At 38.4% G+C, this 22,567-nt stretch overlaps 1 protein-coding gene across 9 annotated transcripts in view; it reads left to right on the top strand.

Moving 5' to 3' along the window:
• The window catches only part of TASP1 (taspase 1), an 81,400-nt gene that overhangs the window by 46,923 nt on the left and 11,910 nt on the right, over positions 1-22,567 (top strand). For 7 of the 9 annotated variants that reach the window (XM_069009008.1, XM_069009005.1, XM_069009003.1 and 4 more), the window contains 2 exons: positions 9,758-9,868; positions 19,681-19,791. In XM_069009008.1, the coding sequence (XP_068865109.1) occupies positions 9,758-9,868; positions 19,681-19,791 (222 nt within the window). Of the gene's footprint in view, positions 1-9,757; positions 9,869-11,900; positions 11,964-16,089; positions 16,703-19,680; positions 19,792-22,567 lie in introns of those variants that run through there. The other 2 variants (XM_069009006.1, XM_069009007.1) reach the window with 2 other exon arrangements.

The raw sequence follows: 22,567 nt of genomic DNA, 5'->3' as shown, positions 1-22,567 counted from the left end.
CAGCCTGGCCTTGAACACTTCCAGGGATGGAGCAGCCACAATTTCTCTGAGCAACCTGTGCCAGTGAATGACATTTACAATGTGATTATAAATCTCGCTTCAACCTTGCATGTGTTATTAGCCCTTATCTAACACACACGTGTAGCATTGTCTGTCTGGCCTGTCCCTCTGAGTCCAAGCTCCCAATGCCCAGAGGAATTTCACATGCAAATCTTGTATCCTGTACAGATTGAGCTACACTGTGTGAAATAGATATTATGATACAATTAATCTCTTTGTAGGCATATGTATTATCTGTCAGAATCAGACTGGTCCTGTAAGATTTGGGGAATAAGAGGTAATTTAATGCATCACAGATGAAGCAGCTGCATATGAGAGAAGAGTTATGTCATTGTTACCATGAACCAGAGGGTAGGGTGGAGGAAGAAGAGGTCTATCTCCAGACAGATCAGTATTTACCTATGAAGTGAATGTTTCTGTCAAAAGTTCATTCAGCCTGTGCGTCCAGATACAGCTGGGAGGCTTGAGTGCTGTAGCATGTGAACTAACTCACCACCACCACCACGAGTCTGGGAGCAGAGAGAGGAAGCCCCAGGCAGAGATGATTTGTGGGAGTGGTGGCACTGAGAAGCAGTCAATTAAACACAGTACTGCAGTGTTCAAAGCTGAGAGGTTTGTCCTCAGAGTGATCGAAATGGTTGTTTGAATTGCGTTTGGAAGGCTGGTTGGGAAGCAGGACTGGATGGATACGATAATCAGAGTGCTTATTGCCTCTTGAAATTTTAATTGGACTTGATGTTATAATATCAATTAAGCTTGAAGGTGCAAGCTTGGGCTTGTGGAAGTTGTAGCCTCCTGCAGAAGGCCCAGTGCTCGCAGAGCAGCACATTTGTAACCTGGGCCAGCAGCTCTGCAGCACCAGCTCCTCCTGCTCAGGACACTTAGTCCTGGCCCTGTTCCTGTGCCTTGCCCAAGTGGCTTGAAATAGGTGCAAGGATATAAAGTGAATTGGAGATGGTGGCAGACTGAACTCCCTTTCTGTGATGCCTTTTCCTGGTCTTAAAATCAAGAATCAAACATGATTAGAAGGGAAAAAGGGATTTTACCTCTGTATTTATTTTAAGGATCTTTAGGTGCACTACGTCCAGGTCGAATGCACCGAAATGCACACTGCAATGCACACCCACAAATGATCTGGTATATCATTATAGGTCTTACTAATTAGCATATCTATCAAATATTCCCCAATGAGAGGCTTGAGTGAGCCCCCCTCCCCAAGGAGCCTTCCCCTGGATGGTTCTATCTTAGTTTACAGAATGTGTTCTGGAGAGGACCTTGGGGTCTGTGGTTTCTAAGATGTCTAGTCTCCTAGCTGAACAAAATAAATCTAAGAATGTAGGCTAAAAACCACTAAGAATACAAAAGCTATAAAAAGGTATATAAAAGGGGTATAAAAGAAAAGGTGAAAAATCATCATGGCATCATCTATGTCTTAAACACTTTTCTGGGATTGGGAGTAAATGTAGTAAACACATAAGCTACTGTCTTACCCTGTAAGTTTTATATGACAAAAGTGATGTAGTTTGGAGAGGTGTAGTGTTTTTACAGAGATCAGTAGCAGCAAAGCTTCTGAGGGAGGCCTAGGCAAAAGAGTTTGCTTTTCTTTGCAGCTTAACTGAAATTTATCTTTCAAAATGCATTAAATGTAATGAAGAATGTACAAAGTACATCCTCTTTAAGGGATCTACATTTTTTCTTCATTCTAACCTCTCTTGGAGGTAGATCTGGAATTCTTTTTGTTCATAATAACTCAAACAAAAAGCTTTTTAATGAATTATCTGCCATTTATCACTATTTAAAACTTAAGGATTCATTCATGTGGCATTGTATCTCTCTAACCTTTTTTTTTCTCGTCTGTAAAATTGTAGAAAAAGTGAATGAGTTGTTCTTTAGAGTGATTTCAGTTTATTTTTCCCGTATTAAAAACTTAGAGGCATAAGTGTTTTCCTGACTTTTCTTAGAGGAGATACTTTAGACACAAGTTTGTCTGCATGTTGAGTTTGTCTTTTGTTGTCTTTGAAACCTGCCCACGTTTACTAAAGTTTCAACCTATTGGAAAATTTCCATTGCATTTTCTTAGTAGGTAAATCATCTAAGAATATTCTGTCTGCAGCAAGAATGTGCTCCATTGATCCCTCTAGGATCAGTGCTTTAGGAATTGGACAGGACTTTGTTTGCAGGTGTTTTTTCTGGCAGTAGGTCAGTAATTTAAAAATTTCCCCTGCTAGTATGAAGACAAGATACAGCAGCTGATAGGAGTAAAAAAGGCTAAAGTTATGTAACTTTAATTTAATACTGTAGTGCATTCTGCTAGACTGCAGTACTTTATGTCTTCATTAAAATTTTATTTCAATATGTAACTACCTGTATCAGTGTCTTGCCAACTAAATATTTTTATAGTACTGCAGTTTGTTTTTTAAAATCACTGGCTTGCAAGTTTTTAGGCAGCTCTTTCTAGAGATGCTGGAAATGACAAGCAGAGCTTACTCAAATACAGGTTTCACTGTGTTTCCAGTAGGCATAACTAGAAGTTATCCAGGAAATAAAGCAGAAATAGTAGTTCTTTAACTTGTTAACTGACACTTTAAGGACTGCTATTGAACTGAAAATAACATCAAACCTTAAAGGACAGAAACAACAGGGCCAGGTTCAGACTCTGCTGCGTAGAATAGATGATAAAATACAGATAACCTGTAACTTCTGTCTTTAGCTTCTGAAAAGTGAAGAGTCATACTTTGGCAGTGGAGTAAACTAGATTAATTTTTCCGTTCTTGACTCAATGTGAGTAATGCAAGTTTCCATTCTATACTCCTTTAAAACAAGTTCCAACACTTTGTGTCGAGGTACTGTGTGTTTCATAGCTAGACAGGCTCCAGCAGCCTGTCAAAGCTCCATAAGCTCTCTGCTTATGGCTCACACAAAGCAAACTAGATTTTCATTTCTCCTTCCATTCAACAGGAGCCTCTTTCATGTCTGAAAATTGAAAACGCGTGTTTTTCAGTGTGGTGCATGGATGTGTGTGTGCCCTCTGGCACACCTGTTTCTAATTTCCTGACTTGAAAGCATCTCCCATCAAAAGAAGCAGAAAAACAATTTCTCTCTGACATGCTGCTCAGAGGCCCTCGCTTTGCACAAGGCCTTCCTTTCGTTTGCCATCTTGGTTCCATCGGAGGAACATTATAAGATGCAGAGCACGCACTGTATGGGATGTTCAGCTTATATTGTGCTGGGTTCTTTCTCCTCTTGTTGTGGTTATTTCAAGCATTAGAAGTCTTCTTGAGAAGTCACTATGCTGAGGAAAAAACCCAGTGATTTGATCCTTGCATGAAACTCAAATGAAAGATTCAAGTCTGTGGCAGGTTAAGGTTTGTATACCTATTTTATTAATACAGTTTTAGTTACTGTTTGGTACAGGAAGATTAACGTTTAAAAATTACAGCTCAGATTTCTTACCTTTTTTCAGAATCATATGCAGTGTAAAATAGTATCTAATATAATAGCTAAAAATTGAAGATGGTAACAATCTTAGAAGATAAAAACATCACAAAACCCCCCCCTTGTAACTTGGTTGTTGTGGAAGTTGTGCATAGGCTAACTAGCAAACGACTACTGCTGAAATAGTAACTTGAGGGGATTACTGATACATCCATAACAACTAAATTACAGTAGGATAACAGAAGAAAAAGAGACTATGAAAAAAAAGGTTGTAGATTCCCAGACTGTTCCTGTGCAAATCTTGCAGTAATCAATGAGTATTTGAATAGGAGGTAAAATTGTATTATTCTCAGAAATGACGCATATGAATACCCACAGAAAAGGGGAGTTCTATTTCACTGTTGGTCTGCCTGGCACTTTGAAAGAAACACTGCATTAAAAACTGTATTGTGGCATGATCCAAGATACGTGTCTGAAAATCAGTGTTGACGTTTCTGTATGATCTTCAAGTGATTCTGTATATGATCTTCAAGTGATTTTCAGGCAGGAATAGAAGCTTCTGGTTGAAGACAGGTTTTCTGGGATCTTTTAGAGTTTTGTTTGGGTTTGTAGTTTGTTTACAAAATAATGCTGTTGTGGCTATTAAGCCTCATTCTTCTTTCCTTCCCTTGTCATAGGAATCTGTTGCCAAATACCTCTGGAGCCTTCAGGAATCTGTATATTTTTCCCTTTAATCTAGGAGGCTAGAAACTTGTATCAAAATATCTACGTATGTATCTATTTGATTTTCATAAAATCTTAGAATGGTTTTGGTTGGGAGGGACCTTAAAGCCCATCCAGTTCCAATCCCCTGCCATGGGCAGGAGCACCTTCCACTAGAACAGGTTACTCAGAGCCCATCCAGCTTGGCCTTGAGCACTTCCAGGGATGGCACATTCAGAACTTTCCCGGGCAACCGGTTCCAGTGTCTCACCACCCTCACAGTAAAGAATTTCTTCCTAATATCTAATTTAAATCTACCCTCCTTCATTGTAAAGACATTCCCCCTTGTCCTGTTAAGCTCTTGTCAGAAGTCCCTCTCTGTCTTCCTTGTAGCCCATTTAAGTACTGGAAGGTGCTAGAAGGTCTCCTCGGAACCTGTCCTTCTCCAGGTTGAACAAAGCCAATGCTCTTAGCCTGTTTCTATATTAAAGGTGCTCCAGCCCACGGATCATCCTCACGGCCCTTGTCTGGACCTGCTCTAACAGTTCCACATCTTTCCTGTGCTGGGGACCCCAGACCTGGATGCAGCACTGCAGCTGGGGTCTCACCTGAGCAGGCAGAGCAGCAGAATCCACTCCCTCCCAAGCTGCCCACCCTGCTTTGGATGCAGCCTGGGATGCAGTTGGTTCTCTGGGTTGCAAGCACACATTTTCAGATCATGTTGAGTGTCTTGTCCACCAAAAACTTGGACATCCTCCTCAGGGCCACTCTCAATCCATTCTCCTCTTCTATTTGTGATTGGGGTTACCCTGGCCCAGGTGCAGTACCTTCTTCTTGGTCTTGTTGGACTCCAAGAGGTCCACACAGACTCACCTCTGCAGCCTGTCCAGGTCCCCCTGGATGGCATCCCTTCCCTCCAGCATGTGACTGCACCACACAGCGCGGTGTCATCGGCCGAGTGTGCTCTCAATCCCACTGTCCCAGTTGCTGACAAAGGATTGAACAGCACGGATCCCTGAGGAACACCACTCGTCCCTGGTGTCCACTTGGACGTGGAGCCATTGCCACAGCTCTTCTAGTGTGACTGTCCAGCCAATTCCTTATCCACTGAGCAGTCTGCCCATCAGATCTGTGTCTCTCTAATGTACAGACAAGGATGTTGTGCTGGACAGTGTCAAATACTTTGCACAAGTCCAGGCGGATGGCACCAGTTGCTCTTCCCTTACCCTCCAATGTTGTAACCCCATTGAAGAAGGTCACCAAATTTGTCACACATGATTTATCAAAATAGTCTCTATAAATTATTTGTTTTCTGTTAGAAGCATTTTTCCCTTTGCCAGTAGCAATCCCAGAGGAAGGCAATTAATTGTACTTAGCCCTGCAAACACGGACAACAGCAGTTCCAACAGTAGTGTTTTTGTCAGCGGAGGAGTTACAAGTAGACAGCATGGTGTTTGCAGAATATTACTGTGTTAGGAAAATAATTTGTTTACTATATGAAACAGTTATTTCAGTGTGAAGCACTAATTTAACCCAGTAAATTTTTCCAGCTAGTCATCTCCATTTGAGTCACTCGTGTGAAGTCTTAGGGAAGCATTTGTCTGTAATTGCAAAATATTCATCTCTGAAATATAATGAGCTTCAGGTTACTGAAGAAGTCATCATTATAACTGGGAAAGGATAATAAAATGATTTAAACTCTGTGTACAGGAAAGTTACTAAAATGAATGTATTTGAGACTTTAATGTAGAATTGAAAAATTCTTAGTGGGATTCCCTCTTGGTTTGGTTTTAGTATTATTCAGGGAAAGAAATGCCAAATGTATTAACAAATGCAGTTAAATGTGTGTAATGTGAGTATAATGTGAGATAGTTAAGCAAATGAACCAGATTTACATTTTCATCAACTTACGTGCATGATTTGGAAATGTGTTCAAGTAGCTTTCACTGTAATTGCTGTATTGAGTCATGTTAATACAAGGTTTTTTGGAAGTTGGCTAATGCTGGCAGTTAGACTAAAGTGACTGGAACTATAAATTTGAACCCACGACTTCATATTGTATGTTATAAATCAGTTTTGATTGCTGCAGTAATGTATCAATTCATTTTGTGTCTAGTCCTAGTGTTATCTACAGTGAGTCCCCAGTTTGAGGCTACAGAGATGTATAGATCTGCTAAACCTCCAAGAAGTTTGGTTCTGACTTGAGATAATAGAAAATGTAGTTCTTTTTCTCAGCCTTTATCTGGTCAAAGTATGTGAAACACTGCTTAGGTTTGTTTGGTTTTGTTTTCTGTTCTTGTTTGTTTGGGTTTTTTTTTGTTTAGTTTTTTGTTTTTTTTCTTCAAAAATAGATGTTCCTACATCAAAAACTACAGTAACAAATTTTTCTTTTCCAAATGGGGAAATTGTTTTCCTTAGTTATCTGTTCCTGCAGATTACCAGCAAGTGATGTGTTGAAAGATTTTTACATACACTGCCAGCAGCAGTCTTAAGTTTGCTGCCTTATAGGTTGACATAAATATGACAAAAAGAAATGACTTTGTCTGTGGGGATGTAGAGATGTGTGATGTGTTTGTAGAATTGCAAAGCTGCTTTCCTTGTGGTTTATCCTGGATCACATCAGTGGGCTGCAGCTGTTCTTAACCCATATTAAGTTTTCTCTCTCTGAATTTTTTTTGGAGCAGACTTGATGTTATGGGAACTCTTCAATAAAGTCATTCTCTTGGGGGGAAATAACATTATACGTCATGCTAAAAAATGGCTATTGTTTTTTTGATGCCAATTTAGGAAATACTTGAAAATTGTGAAGTAGTAACATCTGGTTTTATTACTTGATGCATTGGAGATGCATAGGCTCACTCTGATTTCTGTGTCTCATTTGTTTGATTCCTATTCTAAATCCCATGCTTCTTACTCATATAGTTATATTTAAATTTATTGCATGTTATATTTAAAGGTACTAACAGGTTTTTTTCAAGAAAAAAACAGCTTTCTCAGTTTTTGCTGGAGCATATGCCTGCTTAGTTTTGTTCTTTACAGCAAAACTTCATATTGATTAAAGCTTCTTAGTTTTAAAAAAGTGATGTCCATGTTGTGATCTATGGGTAAAATGCGTCTTGTGGGGTTTTTTCATGTTCTTCATGCATCACTTTGTCTGGAATGAACAGTAGGTAACTCACAGTTCTATTGTGGACAGAAGCTTTTGAGTGTGGGTGTAATGAGGCAAATGAATGGACAGACCCTCCTGTAAGCAGCTGCAGAGGATGCTCTGTTGCATGAGCCTCTTGAAGATTATGCCCTAACCAGGACACTCCTCTCAGTAACTTGAGAGCTTGACAGTCTTGATGAAAACACTTTTTCCCTTGTGCTCTCAAGAACGACTTCCCTTGGCTGTGTAACTGTTGTAGTGTTTTGGCTCTTTCATTTTCCCCTAAATTTGTAACTGGTTTTTACTCAATCTGTTTGCTATACAAAGAATTTTTTGTCTTTCTGTTGTGCCAGTTGTATGTAGATTCAATGCCAAAGTGTCCCACTTCAAACAACTCAGTTTAGCTGAATTGTATTAATCAGGAGACACTACCCATTAGCAGGGACACATAACTGAAGACCAAGGTATTTTTTTGATGATTGAACATAGCAGGATTTTGGGACACATGTACACAGTTTTTCAGCAATCTGGTCCCTGGACTGATTCTCTGACATCTGATGTATCCATAGTGCTCCAGAGGGTAGTTTTTCTAATCTTTTAAATGAGGGGGGTAATTTTTTTTTTTTTTCCTGTTTTAGCAATCTTTGAAGAACAGTGGAAAATCACTGTGCATTTAAGGGAAAGGGTATAATTCTGTGACAAGTAGCCAGAGAGAGAGATTCTTCGAGTGGGTTACCATGTTAATTAGGGTTTAAAAATGGTGAGAAGAAAAGAAACCAGTCTGTGAGTAGCTCCAACACACAGTGCCAGACCTGCCAACATCTTTGTGCCATGTTGTAACCAAACCAGTCAGTACTCTACACTCAGCATATGCACAGCGATGAGAGACTCAGCAGGCTGCACTGGAGCTGCTTTGGGTTGGGTTTAATTATTAAATTTTTCTTTATGCCACATCTAGGCTGGCTTCAGCCAGTGTCTCTGTTCTGGGCTTGTTAGTGCTTCCAGTAAAGTGAGAGTTACCCGTGGAGACTGAGCTGCCATTCTCTGAAGCCGCCTAGGTCTGATGTCTTACCAGCTCCAGCTCCTTGCCACTTGGAAGCAACTAGATTGTTTCCAGCCATAAATTTGTTTCTGGAGGCTGCGTAGGTATATTTATGTAGTTCTGTACCTGAGCTAATAAGTCCAACTGGATTATAGCAGATTTTTTTTTATGGTTCCAGTGCTTGCATCATCTTGTCATGTTTAATGAGAAATATGCTAGAAATATTTATATATAATTGTGAACTGACTGTATCTGATTTCTCTCTGTATACTCTGGTGTCTAATGCAGTCTTAGGCCCTGATAAGTTACAAATCTGATTAAAGTGCAGTTGCTTAAATTTAGATAATTTGAGGTCATTATTACGTTGCAACTCTACATTAGTTATGCTTTTCTTTCTGTCCTAACTGGATAACACAGTTCACCTGGATTTTGGTTAGACCTCTTCTAGCTGCTTTGTCTACTTCCCTGCCATTGAGAAAAAATGTCAACAAGTGGGAGGCCTAAGCAGTGTAATGACCTTGGTCTATATGGAGAAGGTATCAGCAGTGGGTTTTCCTGTCCAAAAAACCCCAGTTGATCCAGTAAACATGCATGGTGCCACTTGGCTGCAGCTGTATGTCCCAAAGCACAGTACAGGAAGGGAAAAGGGTGTAGGAGAAAAAACAGCAGGTGTGAAAGTGTTCCTACTGAACAAGTGTAGCAGTAATGACCTGCTTGTCTTCACCAAAAACAGGTTTCAGGGGATAGGTACAGAAAGCACTGAGGCAATAAGTGGTTGTTTGCAGAAACTTTTTAGTTTCTTAAGGACAAACCTTTAAAAATTACAGGAATTTGTATTAGGAGTCCAATGACCAGCCACTGTGGCAAAAAAGCATGGGTGAATTCACGTATTCCTTTGTTGAAAAAAGGCTGAGTCAGATGGTAGAAGAAGCAGGAGATTCTGTCATGCAAAAGGAGTTACTGTGTCACTGAAGCTGTTCTCAGTTTGAAGAGTTGCATGCAAGGATCATTCCCAAGAGAATGATTAGTAAGAGGATTCTATCTGGAGAGAGATTACAAGTCACAGATAGTGTTGCTGTTTCTTCTTTCTGTACGTAAATTTTGTTTGGTTTATGCCTTTGTGCACTCAAAATTTCAGGAAAGTTGTGAGAGAACCACTGACTTAGTTTAATTTTTGCATGACTCAGTGTCAACCTTTTTTAAAAAAAAAATACATATATGGCAGAAACTTGTCATATGCATCACTATTAAGAAACTGTCATTACTTTGCATCATCACAGCCAAATTAATGTGATGATGTAAATTAATGACAGGGTTTCCTCATAGTGATATCTATATTTTGACTATTCCCAATCTTAATATTTCTTTAGGTTGTGGAGAGCACCTTGTCCGGACCATACTGGCCAGAGAATGTTCATGTGCTTTGCAAACAGAGGATGCCCACCAAGCTCTCCTAGAGACTATGCAAAACAAGTTTATTGGTAAGTATATGGTCCTGATTGCTTAAATGTCACCCAACATTGTTGAAAATGCAAGTAACTCTATTAAATAAAGATACTCATGATTTCTGTTGAAGCCTTGTGTTGCAGTTGGCTTCAGATTTAGTGTTGTGTTACATCTGAAAAATGTTAAACTACGGAAGAATATATTAGGAAATTTAAAGGAAAACCCTTGGAAATACCTCAATTGTTATGTGAGTCATAGAATACCCGGAGAGGTTTGAAGAAAGAATTTCCTGTCTGAATCATGGGCTGTGGTGTACAATTGCATATTTTAGAATTGATGGGTTAGGAGCATTAGTAAAAATTATTCATCATGTTAACCCTTTTAAAAATAGTAGACTTCAAAACCATTTCATGTTCTAATGAAATGCTTGGACAGACAGATTCTGGTTTGTTATTTACATCATAAAATTAATTTCTTGAAAAAGTGAAACAGACTTTATTTGAAAAATTTTTTTTCTTTGATTTAAGAGAACTGTACAATATGTCTTCAATTTCTTGTAAATATAGATCTTGTTTTTTTTCTCAAGTCATAAGCAAAATATGAATGTGGAATTTTAAAATAACCATAAAATCTTGCCCTTTCCAGTGTAGCTCATGGCGTATACGTTGACTTGCAGTGGCTTCATAACCCTTAAAATTTTTCAAGCTTTAGAATCCACAGACAATTTTCATCTTCAAAATTTCTTACAGACAACATAATACTTGTATATTGTATTGCACAGCTCATTTTATGATACTTTAATTAGAACTGAAAGAGGGACATATACACACCTTTTGAAGTCCTAGGGATTGATGCCCTTAGTTTTGGCAAGCAGTGCATTGCAACTTCTTGGTTTCTTTTTATAGTGTTGAATCCATGTTAGATTCTGCTTCTGACATTTGACTGTTTGAGTGAAAGTCACCTTCACATTGGAAGACTGCACTTGATAACCTGCTGTCATACTGCAGTCATTTCTAGGTGTTGTAAGAGTGCACAACACTCTGTGTGTTCCCCAAAAAGATTCTAATCCAAGCAGGAAAAATGTAGCTTTCTATATTTAATCGCTCATTCCAGTGCATTGTGGCCCAAAATTAGGAATTTGTGTTCCCAAAAGAAGCCTTTAGGAAGGCTGCTTGTGATAGCTGTGCTAATTTGTAGCCCTGCTTTGCAGGTGTTGTAGGGATGTGGCTTAACTTTAGGGAAGTCAGATTTTTAGTCCACACTCTCAAAATGTATTGTGCTGTTTGTGGTAAGAGTACTAAAAGCAGGCACAAATTGTATGTAGCCTTCTGCAATTTCACCTTAGTGCAGGCACACACACAAGATGGAAAGCTACTGATGAAGTAATTCATAGTGACTGGGTGATAAAAACCCCCAAAATGAAAATTTTTTAGTTAAATGTACCTTCTTTAAGTTGCTTTGAGTTTTCTGGGTTTTCTTTGTTCTGTTTGGTAATGGTTAGCAAAAAATGCAACTCTTCTTTTACTGTTTAATGCAAACATATTTTGCCACCACTTTGCATAACAGATGTTTTCATTTAAAATGTTAACTGGCTCCTATGTGATACATAAGTTGTGTTCTTTACTGGAAATGTGAAAATGTTTCTGTTGGAGATAAGAGCATATTAAATGTTGCTGAAGTTTTTGTTACACCTGAACTATCAATTGCAGAGAAAGAGGAGCTGCACAGGTGGAGGTACCAGGCTAACAGTTTGATGTGTTATTGCCTTGAGAAAACACACAAAACCCAGCTAAACAGCAGGGAGTGAAAAGAGTGAGAGACAGGATAAAATTAATGCTTTTCATGAAAAGAAAATTGAAAAAAACATTTATATAACATTTATATAAAGGCTTTGTAATTCCTTTTTAGAGTTTCATGTTTTAATTTGGAACAGGTCTGGCTTGTATTTTCAGAAACCACTGCAAGCTTTTGCTGCCTGACAGCAGGAATGTGTACTATCTGCTCAGTCATCTATCTGGGCAGTGCTGATGTGGGAAAAAAAGACAGCCACCTTTGTTTTTTGTGTAGGTGAAGTGCTTGGATTAGAAGACATAAAATCTAGTTTGTGCTCAGCTGTCCTGTGAATGAAGACTGATCAAGGAAAACATCACAATCCAGATACATCTTGCTGGTTCCATGTGATGTAGTATTGAGTTTGTAGCCAGTAGAGAAATTTTGGAAATCTTTGCAATTCTGCAGATGGAATGCAAAGTTATATGTGGCAAATGCAGTGCAACAGTTAAAAATGTGTGTTACACTTAAAACAGTAGGGTTATACTAAATAGGTTTTTTTTGCTGTGACTTTTCATAGGTGATGTGCTAGTTGATAGCACAGGGTGTGTGGTACTGCAGGCTTTCTTATTGTGAAACAACAGGATAAAATGGGCTAGTAGACTCCTTGCTGATGGCATGAATGCTTCCCTTGCCTTCCTTAGAGCCCTTTTTTGTGGTCTTGTCAAACTGTCACCAGAATTATACTGGACCAAGGCTGAAAAAACCCCAGCCTTTACCAAAGCTGAGCTAGAACGTTTTATCAAGAAGTTAAAATGTGTGTTACTTGTATCAGGGGAATGAACAGCTGATTTTGGCAGTTGCCATCAGATTGGTGCTTCCTGTTTACAGGACTCTCTGAGTCTCTGCAGAGCTCAGGGAATCCTTCCAGCTAGGGAGTGCCTGGCTTAGACAGTGAGTGCTGTTTAAACAGCAGGTGATGAGCAAACTCATGTCAGATGTGCTTCTCTCATCCTTTCTCAGAGCCAGCTTACTGGGGAGAATGCACAACTGATGGTTGAATCAGAGGTGAGAGAAATTAAATTTAGACTTTTGTAAATGGAATGGGATCCATATCTTTAGGGAAAGAGCACGAAAGGCTTGGTTCACCATTGAAGAATGGTGTTCTGTAAACACAAATACCTTCCAAACAGAAGAACAGAGGATTTTGTTACTCATCATTCCTTTCAAATGCAGCCAAATTTGTGGAATGTAGACTTAGAGTAAATATTTGTGTCATCTCACTGGCGGGAAATCTGGGCATTTAACAATGGCAACGTTAGCAATGGTACTTTAAAACTTCTTATGAAGTATTAGAAAATAATGAGCTGAAAGACATAGTTGGAATCTGATATTTGTTCTTTCCTTAGCGGAAATATGTTTCTCTATTCTTGTATTTTTAAACTGTGCTTCAGTTGAGCGAAGTCTGCAGAAAAGTAATACCAGAAGGATAATGCTGACATTTTCTCTTCTAGAAATCTAGTGTCAAAATCCTTTCTTCTGAGCAGGAGTTTGGACAGCTAGGACTTATAGAATATGAATTTCCTGATAATTAGTTATGCTTGTTGGGGAGGAAAAAGCCTCATACTTTAACAGCAACAAGACTGTGACTGGCATTGCACAGTGTTATAGTTACTTTATAGTACATTATAGTTTCCTTTTGTGCTGCATCAGTTTGAGCTTTGGTGTATCCTTTGTGGTTTTCGAGCAGAGGAAACAAACTATTGAAGCATTATTATGCTTCTCTGTGACACAGAGGAAAAGATTTCAGAAGAGAGTGAAGTGATCCTGAAGTTTCATAAACACAGCATGGTGATGTTCCACAAGGATTTGTCTAGGTCCTCCTTATGCTTCTCCATGTCAAAAGCATTGGGATTTTACTGGTCTGTGGTATCCTCAGTTATTTAATTTCTTAGAATCTTCCCTGTAATGTTTTAAAGTGCATGTGTTTTCCCTTGCAGCTTCTTTAAAAATTCAATATAGATGTTGTAACTTAATGTATCATGAAATAAAAAGACCTCTGATTTGAGACAGCTTATGTTTAAACGTTCAGCAAATAATGGTGCATGAAATTAAAAGCAGGCTTCATTTAGTGCTTATTATATTCCTCTAATGTTTATTTCAGTTGTTACCTTGGAGTTTAGTGGGATACATAGCAGAAGCAGTGGCAAACAGCTTCACTTTCACACATTCTGTACACAAGCTGACAGTCCAGTGGTCGAGGTGATCTATAGACTGTTGACCTGAAAAAGTCAGAATTTCACTCACACAATGCACAAGAAGGTTCAGAACTGTTTTGCTGCCCTCTGTTAAAACTGGGGGATGCTGAAGCACTTAATTGGTTACACCACACCATGGTCAGTGTTTAGACCTGAGTTTTAAGCCTTTGAAAGCTGATGTAAACAATGAAGCTGGTAATGGTTTCTCTGCTGAGGAAGAGTATGAATGTAAAACATCTGATGAACAGCTGGTTCATCCTTAAGCTGGTTAAATGTAAATAAACCACTTCTCTTACAGCTTAGTGATGAATCTGTGCTAGAATGGTTCTGTGCAGTAACTACAAATGGGGAAAAAAGGCACAGGATCAGAAGTGAACAACTCCTATCAATCCCATGATCTGGAGGAAGCAATCCTCATCATGGGAGAGCTTTAATTCAAAAGAGATGTTGAAGAAAAAGTGTTCTTCTCTTGTAGGTGTAGCTTCTCCAGAGCAAGGCTGAATGTTGAGGCTGTTATTTGCCTTAACACTTTAGTTCTGTCCCTGATCAGTGGCTGAACCTGGGTCGTGGTGTTCAGTTCTGGCTGCTCTTGCAGAACTGAATGGGATCAGGAATGTGGAGTTGCTGTGAAGACCTGTTTGCTTGCTTTTGAGAGACCATTGCTACAGATTAATAACATACACAAATAAAATACACAAATAAAAATGTGATAATGCTTTCTGTATGTCACATAGCAATAACAGAATAGTTGAGCTTTGAAAGAGAGAAACGTGTTTTGTAAAATGCAGTTTTGTGACTGGGGAAGGTGAGGATTAGACCAAAACTAATGAAATAGGGGGTTTGTTTCATTTTTTTCCTACCCCTTCTCTCTGGTGTGGCCAGTCAGTGCTAACATTATTAGTTAATGCTGCAGTTGAAGTTCTGCTTTGGATTCTTCATGCCGCATTCCTCAGTGGTATGCCAGTGTAACTGGGAAAGGAAGACCGAGCTTCATGAGACTTAAAATGGTATTTAAAGCCCAAGGTTTTGTAATTTTGTCATCAGCAAGCTATTAGATCAAAGATTTATCTAGCAATTCTATTTTATTGCAGTGGAAAACAGTATTTTTGGCTAGTAGGCATATTTGGTTTTATTTTAACTAAATTTTGAATTTGTACAGGAAAATCTATCTTTCTGAAGAGTACAGAGAGCAAAAATGGTGTAGGAGGTGGGAGCCAGATAACTTTTTCCTTCTAGTGAGAAACATTCTGCTTTTAATATGCATGGCAGTATTTCAGTTCCACCTTTTCTCTTTCTCTTGAAATACTAGTTAAATGTAATGTATATATAAAAAAGTCATTACTTACATTGTTATTTTTTACAGAAGTCTGCACTGTTATTTTTTTTTCTCAATGGGTTGGCTGTAACAAAATGAGTTTTAGAACTAAATGAGTGAAATATGTTCCTAACCTTTGAATTCACAGTGTTTTGAGAACACTCAGATTAATTCCTGTGTATGGTACAGGGATTCTCTTTAGAAATAAAATATAATACTGGTTTTGTACCATTATTTTTACCGGTTTAATGATGGATGCATAGCATTCGACTGTCTGGAATTTTGCATACTGTAGACCTACTCATTTGCACTGCATTGCTGTGTTAAAATGCACTCTTTAACGTAATTGTAATCATCATCAGTAACTGCATATCTAGAAAGATCTTTGTTTAAAAAACGTATTATGTTTGAATCACTCTTGTAACATTTTTTTAAAAAATTCCTTTAATTGGAAAATAAGTAACATTTAAACAACAAGCTGATCAGCATGTTTTTAATTTGGCTGAGAGTCTAATTTTTAAGAGCAGAGAAACAGCCTGAATTTACTGTAACATGGAATACTTTAATATTATTGTAGGCAACTGGTTTTTACTGACACTTTTTAGAGTTTGATTCCCCATACCTTAGGCAGTGAATTGGAGACACACTATTGTTGCTGATTTTGCACTGAGATGATTTAGCTGAACTTGCTGCTGAAGGCATTCGGGATGGGTGAGGGTGTAGTCACACAATTTGCTTCTGATGTCTCTGGGAATGGCAGCATTCAGCAGAAATGGGGAAGCAGGGTGGCCCTTGGAAGTGGTGTGGGTGGGAAGATCCTGAACCGTTGTGGGGTTGTGCCAGTGACTGTGTTTGTGTCTTCATCTGCTGCTTGTGTTTGGAGATGAAAACAAAGGGTATGTTCTTTTTTCAGACTTCTCCCACCATTCCAGAATAATGCTCATTCTGCAGGTGATGATGAAATGGTGTAGAAGATCAAAAGGGCAAGCAATGCTATGTTTTTGTCTGTAGGAGAGATAATGTCTCCCATCATCTTTGCTTTGTTTGCATAACACAAACTTTTAAGATATTTGGTTCAATACTCCATTCAAATTACCTGCTACAAGTCACTTTAAGTCATTTTATTCATCTCTCTCTCACACCAGTAGTACTGTTACAAAGTTGGTGCAGTGTGATCTGGTTTCACATGACATAACCAACATCTTCTTACTCCAAGGGCCCAACCTGCATCATTCTTAAAGAAGTCAGTGTCTTGCCCATTTTGTTTTATGAGTGCTGAAGTTAAGACTTTTATCACGCTTTTATCAGGTGTAGTGCTATTAAGTTAATCCTCTTCTGGAGTTTTCTAGTTGCAGTAGGGTGGCAGTGTACTCAAGCAAAAGCTGAATTAATACAGTCAGTTTTCCTGCTTTTGAGTGGTCTTCAAAGCCTTTGAGTTTTGTGGACTTGTAATAAAGCTTCCATGGTGCATATTTGTTGAAGAAAATAATTTGTTTAGAAAAAATAGTGTGCATATTTAGGGCAATGTAATGGACACCATGTTTAATGTCAATAAATAAATGCTGTTTATGCTGACAGAACTGGGGCTCTCAGTTGTTCACGTAGAGGTGGAGCATCTTTTTGGGTGAAGCTGTAAGCTGAAGATTTCATCTTATGTGCTTGAAGCTCAAGTTTTAAATTATTTATTTAAACCCTCTTTAAAATACGTCTCACAAAACACTTGCTTTTGAGCGGTTGCTTTTCTCATTCTGTGTTTCACTGAAGATGAATATTTCATTCTTGCAAAGAAATCCCTGCAAAAATGGAAGAATTTTGATAAAAATAGTGTTAGCCACCACATTACGTGTTTTGCTGCAGACTCTCCACATGGAAAGAAATACACTGCTAAGCTGAGGGCGCGCTAAGCCAGGAAACAAGAAGCCCAAAGGTCTGGCTGCACCCTCTAAACCCGCAGCTCGCCACACAAAGGAGCTTATCCTGAGCTGAGCTGTGGGGGCACGCAGGCAGAGGCAAAGAAGGAAGGAGTGACTCTTCATATGGGTCCCATGAACAGGTTTAGCGCGGTGGAAATTCCAGGGACGAAAACCAAATTTTGGAGAGGGTCCAGGGATCTTACACGCGGGGATAAGGGATTCAGCCAATAGGGTAGGGCCAAGGAAGCGGGATTGACAATGAGGTAACCAATGGGGAGAGCTCAGAGGAGGGATTACAGGGGAGGGCCAATGCGGTACCGAGTAACAGAGAAACTTCTAGAACTGATACATATTTAACTAAGGGAAATGAATATTTACAAACTTATACATCAAACAGGGAGGGGAGAACAAGAGCCAACCAGACTAGATTAGGCAAATCACCGAATTAAGGGGTGATGGGATCTCACCCTCACCACGAGGCGGTCTCTAAGCATTGGTGCCTGACCCCCGAACTGTGGATTCCGGTGTTCCCTCTGGGGTCAGGGTGGCTGCAGCCACTTGCACCACCACACTAAGCCTTGTGAGATTTTAAAAGACCATATACAAGTTACTCAGATCACTGAAAATTTGATCAGTCATGATGGTGTAGTTGACAAAAATACTGGGAAAATGAAGAAATACGTAATTAGCTTATTTACAGACTTCTCTTTCATTTATTTTTTGCAGAGCGTGGGAGAAACAAAACTCATGAAAAAAGTGATTAAACTAATGGAAGCATTTCTAGAGCGAGGCTTCAGTAGCACCAACTCTATAAGCTATAATCAGTAGTTGGTGTCTGGTATTATGTGCATTCTTACAGTCCTAGTGTTTTACTGTGTCCTTGAATATACTGTCTGCTGTGAAAGCTGTGAATACTGTTTGCTGGCTGTGTTCTGCTGAAGTAGAACTTTTTAACCATTCTAATTAAAGAGTAAATTAATATTTTTCACTAGAACCTTGGAAGAATCTTTCACAGCCCTTGAAAGGGAAGGAGAGACTGCTTATTAAAAAACAAACCTGAACTTTTTCTGACTTTTCGCCACAGAATGGCTTAGAGCCTAAATCATTTGTGCAGTTTAGTGTAAGATTAGGTCTGCACACCAAGTTCAGGTAAAGACATTGTCTTTGAAGTGCCTGATTTTGACTTGGGGGGTAAAACTCTTCACAACTTTCCAAGGCTTGTGTTTCTATTTTAACCAAACATATTTTCCTGCTTTGTTATCTATTGCCTTATCATGGGCTGGATTCTTGTTTCACAGGGATTTGTTCTCAGTCAGTGAGTAATACAGGAGGTGTAACTGTAAGTGGTAATGGTTCTTTTACAAAGTGGCACTTTAAAGATAGTATCTGTTTGCATTAGATCAAATAAGATATTACTGTTTATTAAGCATACTGCTTTTATTATCTTCCTGAAGCGTGGGCTTCTATTGCAGTGACCACCTTGTATTACTTTCGAAGGTGGTTGCTCTAATGTTTAGAGAAAACACAGTAAAGCTTTTAGTTTTCCTTATGGTAAAGCTTGAAGTTGGATTTTATTGGGCTGTTTTGTTGTTGTTATTTGCATTAAAGGAGTAATTTTAATCATACAAATAGCTGTGGGCAAGTTAAAGGAGTCTGATGAATAGATCTGCTCTAAACTTCTTGTGGCTGGCAAATTACAGTGTCTGTACACTAATTTATTTAAAAGAAAGAATTGAAGAGAATGACATGAAATGGCTGTTGCAATTGTATGTTCAATTTTAAATGACAGTATAATGCAGATGTGTAACTAGGATGTCTGTGGGCCTAAGTGCAAGAACTTGATTAATTTTGTGGCTCACGACATTTTAAATTGTATGTAAATTGTACCATTGTTTCCACATTTAAAGCTATAGGAATCTTAATTCAAATTTCAAACCAGAGAAAGAATACTTAGGCTTGGTTCAGCTAACTCTAAAGCTTTTCCAGCTTCTGATAGAAGACTTTTATATCCTATGTCTTAAATTAACATCAGAAAAGCTACTGTAAAAAGTAGGATGTGCTTAGGCTTTTCTGCTAGTATTCGTCAAACTTTTCAAGCAAGGCAGACTATAGCAGTTTGATGGTATCTCTGTACAAAGGGCTTTAAATTGGAAAAATGAATAAACTGTAAAAATGACCCAAATTTGCTTGATTTTTTAGATATGTCTTTATATTAATTATAGAACAGAAAGAACCAAATATTGAGTCACAATTTTTTTTCAGCTTGACGCTGTTTTTCATTATGTTTTTCCTGATCCATAAACAAACAGGTTTGCACTCACAAACGTAATTTTCAATATGTTTGTTTTTTTCCATGTAGCTCTTCATTTTTTTGATTACTGGTGGATTAGTAGATTAACATTCTAGAAGATTATTCTTTTGAAACACTTAGGAAAAATAGAACCGAAGCTTTTGTAAAAGCACTTTTTGACCTGTCAGTCTTTTCTACCCTTAGTGACGAGATTAAAAGGGGAAGGCAAAAAGTCAAATTTAAAAAAATGCCCAAGAAACTCTTCCTATTGCAAATAATTCTCCCCAACGATTTTGCCCAGGTTCACCTTTCCTAGCCAATGAAGATGGTGTACTCGGAGGTGTGATAGTTCTCCGCTCTTGCAGGTGTTCAGCAGAGCCTGAATCCTCACAGGAAAAGCCAACTTTACTAGGTAAGAAATTCTTACTCATTTTTACTTCAGCTGGGTGCCAGCTTAAAGTGGCAGGTGAAATAAAATCTCTGTGCATGTTTGAAAGGCACAGAGAGAACAAAAAGAATTGAAATTGAAATAATAAAAATCTAGAAAGCGAAATAGGGAACAAACAAGGCTAATACTAATAAAACTCTGGAAAAGAGCATTCTGTCTGACTCATTATTTCTGAGCAGAATTGTCATTCAGAGGGTTGTGTGGGATCCTTCTCAATCTATGGCATAGATATAATAGTTGCTTGAGGCGAGGCAGGATGTGTTCCTCATAGGAAAAATTGCATTTTTACCTGGGGGTAATGCATGTAGCTGTTTACTGCTTCTCAGTAGCTTATATGTGAAAAATGCTTTCTAAAAAGTTCTTTATTCCTCCGTTTTGCAGAAGAAAGTGTGTGAATTTGGAGGACACACTTAAAATTTGTAAGGGAAGTTGTTTATGGTTGTTTATTCTTGGTAATGGCCAGGAAAATGGGCTTAGATAAGCTGCAGTTACTATTTGCATTTGCACCAAACACGACTTTCTGCTGCTTATACTGAAATCAGCAGGAGCCTGGACTTTGCCTCCACCAGTAGCTGGCTGGTTCCAAAAGGGCTTTACATCTCTTCAGCCCTGTTTCTGTCCTGGAAACACAATCCCTATCTTGCTGCTTTACAGCAGAAAAATGTATTATGGAAAACTGTCAAGTGGTTTGTGTGGGAGAAACAGATGGAAACGGAAGGCTCTAGACTATGGGCAGAACAGGGTGGAAATACAACCCTGAGACAGTAAAGCCTCTTTAATGGAAGGAATTTGGGATTAGGGGCATATGAATTACTTCAGGATGACACTTGTGCCATCTCCTTTCCTGTGGTGCTCCTCAGATGTGGAGCTATGTGCTTATTTATTGGGTCACATTGACCTGTCTAATATATGCTGAGGTTATGTTACCAGAATTAAAGTGTTTTTCCATTTTATAATGCTCTGCTTTATTATTATTTACCCAATTGTGACATTATCTAGTGCAACAGCATCCTACAACATAAATTCTATCATTAAAAAAAGAGTTAAGAAAATGCAGAATACAAGTCTGATTAAATAAGAACAAGATCAACCTAACCTTCAATTCCTGAGGTTTGGAAGTGAGAGGATTTTTTTCTATTCATTTAATGTTTGTCATTCATGTAAGAGAACATATTCTGTTAATGAAGGTTTGGCATTTTTTCCTCAAAAGTTGATTTCTAAAATCCCCTTATACATCATAAGTAAAGACTATTTGTCTGTTGATTTTTGGTTTTCTTTCCACTGAAATAACATTGAGATTAACTGTAGTGCAGTACTTTTTCTGTACCATGGAAATTTCCTGCCTTATAATGTATGCTGAGATAATATATAATTTAACATATGTAGTATTTGTGTTGTTTGGACTGAAAATAAGTTGGTTAATAGTGAAAAACTTCATGTATAGAATAAGAAACTCTCATGTCTTTATTACAGGGATCATCTTTATTTATTTCTTTTTAATATTGAAACAAATGGCAAGGAAGTGACTTACTAAATGGTTGAAAATATACTTACCTGAAGATGTAATCATTACATCTTCACATGTAATTTAGAATTTTCATTGTAGTTCCACTACTTGTAATGGCTAACAGTTACCAAGGTTCGTGCTAGTACAGGCTACTTTTGGTAGTTATCAAAGGCAGAGATATTATATTTTGAGGGTATTTGACCTGAACTGTTTCCCAACTTCTCAAAATTAAAAGGTAGGATTAAATTTGTCTCGAAAAAAAATGCTTTCACTGACAGTGGAGCCTTTGGGGTGCCAGGGGGAGGCTGGCCCCATCAAACACACATTGATTGTGCTGGATATGTTTCACTCTCTGAAAGCTTTTGACTCACCTTTGGTGGTATCAGTCATGAATCTGTTATGGGACAGCAGAGCACACACCTCAGTGAAGTTCATTTTTCTTTTATGATGATATCTGCATATCTGTCAGAATCTTCAAGTCCTGCTGGGATCATCTAACCTTTGATCTCCTGCTCTGGTTTAATTGCTATGCAAGGAGAAGTGGTTCAAAGGATCAGTGTGCTCTGCGTGCTGTGACCTTCATCAGCCATGTTAGAGGAACGTGAGGAATAGGAATGAGTAAAAGTTTTAAACCCATCTAGTGATGCTTTTTTGCAGTATGTGAAAGTCACTCTCAAAAGAAATAATGTGGAAATATCTTTTCATGGCATCTTGTGTAATTCATGTAAGACACCTTCCATAATCCAGAGGAAGAATTTGTGCGCTTCAGTGCATTTTTTAAAACCTTTTACAGAATTCTGTGAAATGCCTTGAATTCTGATCAGCTATTCTTTTTCTTTCCCTCCTTCCAAATTATGGACTTTATGAACACAAAGAAAAATGGCCATGACAGAGAGCAGGAAGAAAACAGTTGGCAGTTTATAAAGCTCCACTGACAGCTGAACATCTGAATAATGTGCTCTTTGTCTGAACTTTGGGTTGCAGCTGAGTAGGAGTGTGTTTTTGTGCATAAAGATACCTGCATATGTATCAGGCAATTAAAGATCACTGGAACAGGCTGTTAAACAACTGATAAATCAGGACACTTTAAGACTTCAGGGACAGCACCACAGTGGATTAACAGGCATTAACAATACATGTGAGCAGTGATTAGTTTTCTTAATCATTATCACTGCAAGCACTACAGTTGGTCTTTAACACTGACATCCTAAATTAGTGGTGAGTGCAGGACCA

Source organism: Aphelocoma coerulescens, chromosome 3, assembly GCF_041296385.1.
Source record: "Aphelocoma coerulescens isolate FSJ_1873_10779 chromosome 3, UR_Acoe_1.0, whole genome shotgun sequence".
NCBI classification, from domain to species: Eukaryota; Metazoa; Chordata; class Aves; order Passeriformes; family Corvidae; genus Aphelocoma; species Aphelocoma coerulescens.
The sequence above is the reverse complement of the archived record's forward strand: the minus strand, read 5'-3'. Positions and strand labels throughout refer to the sequence as shown.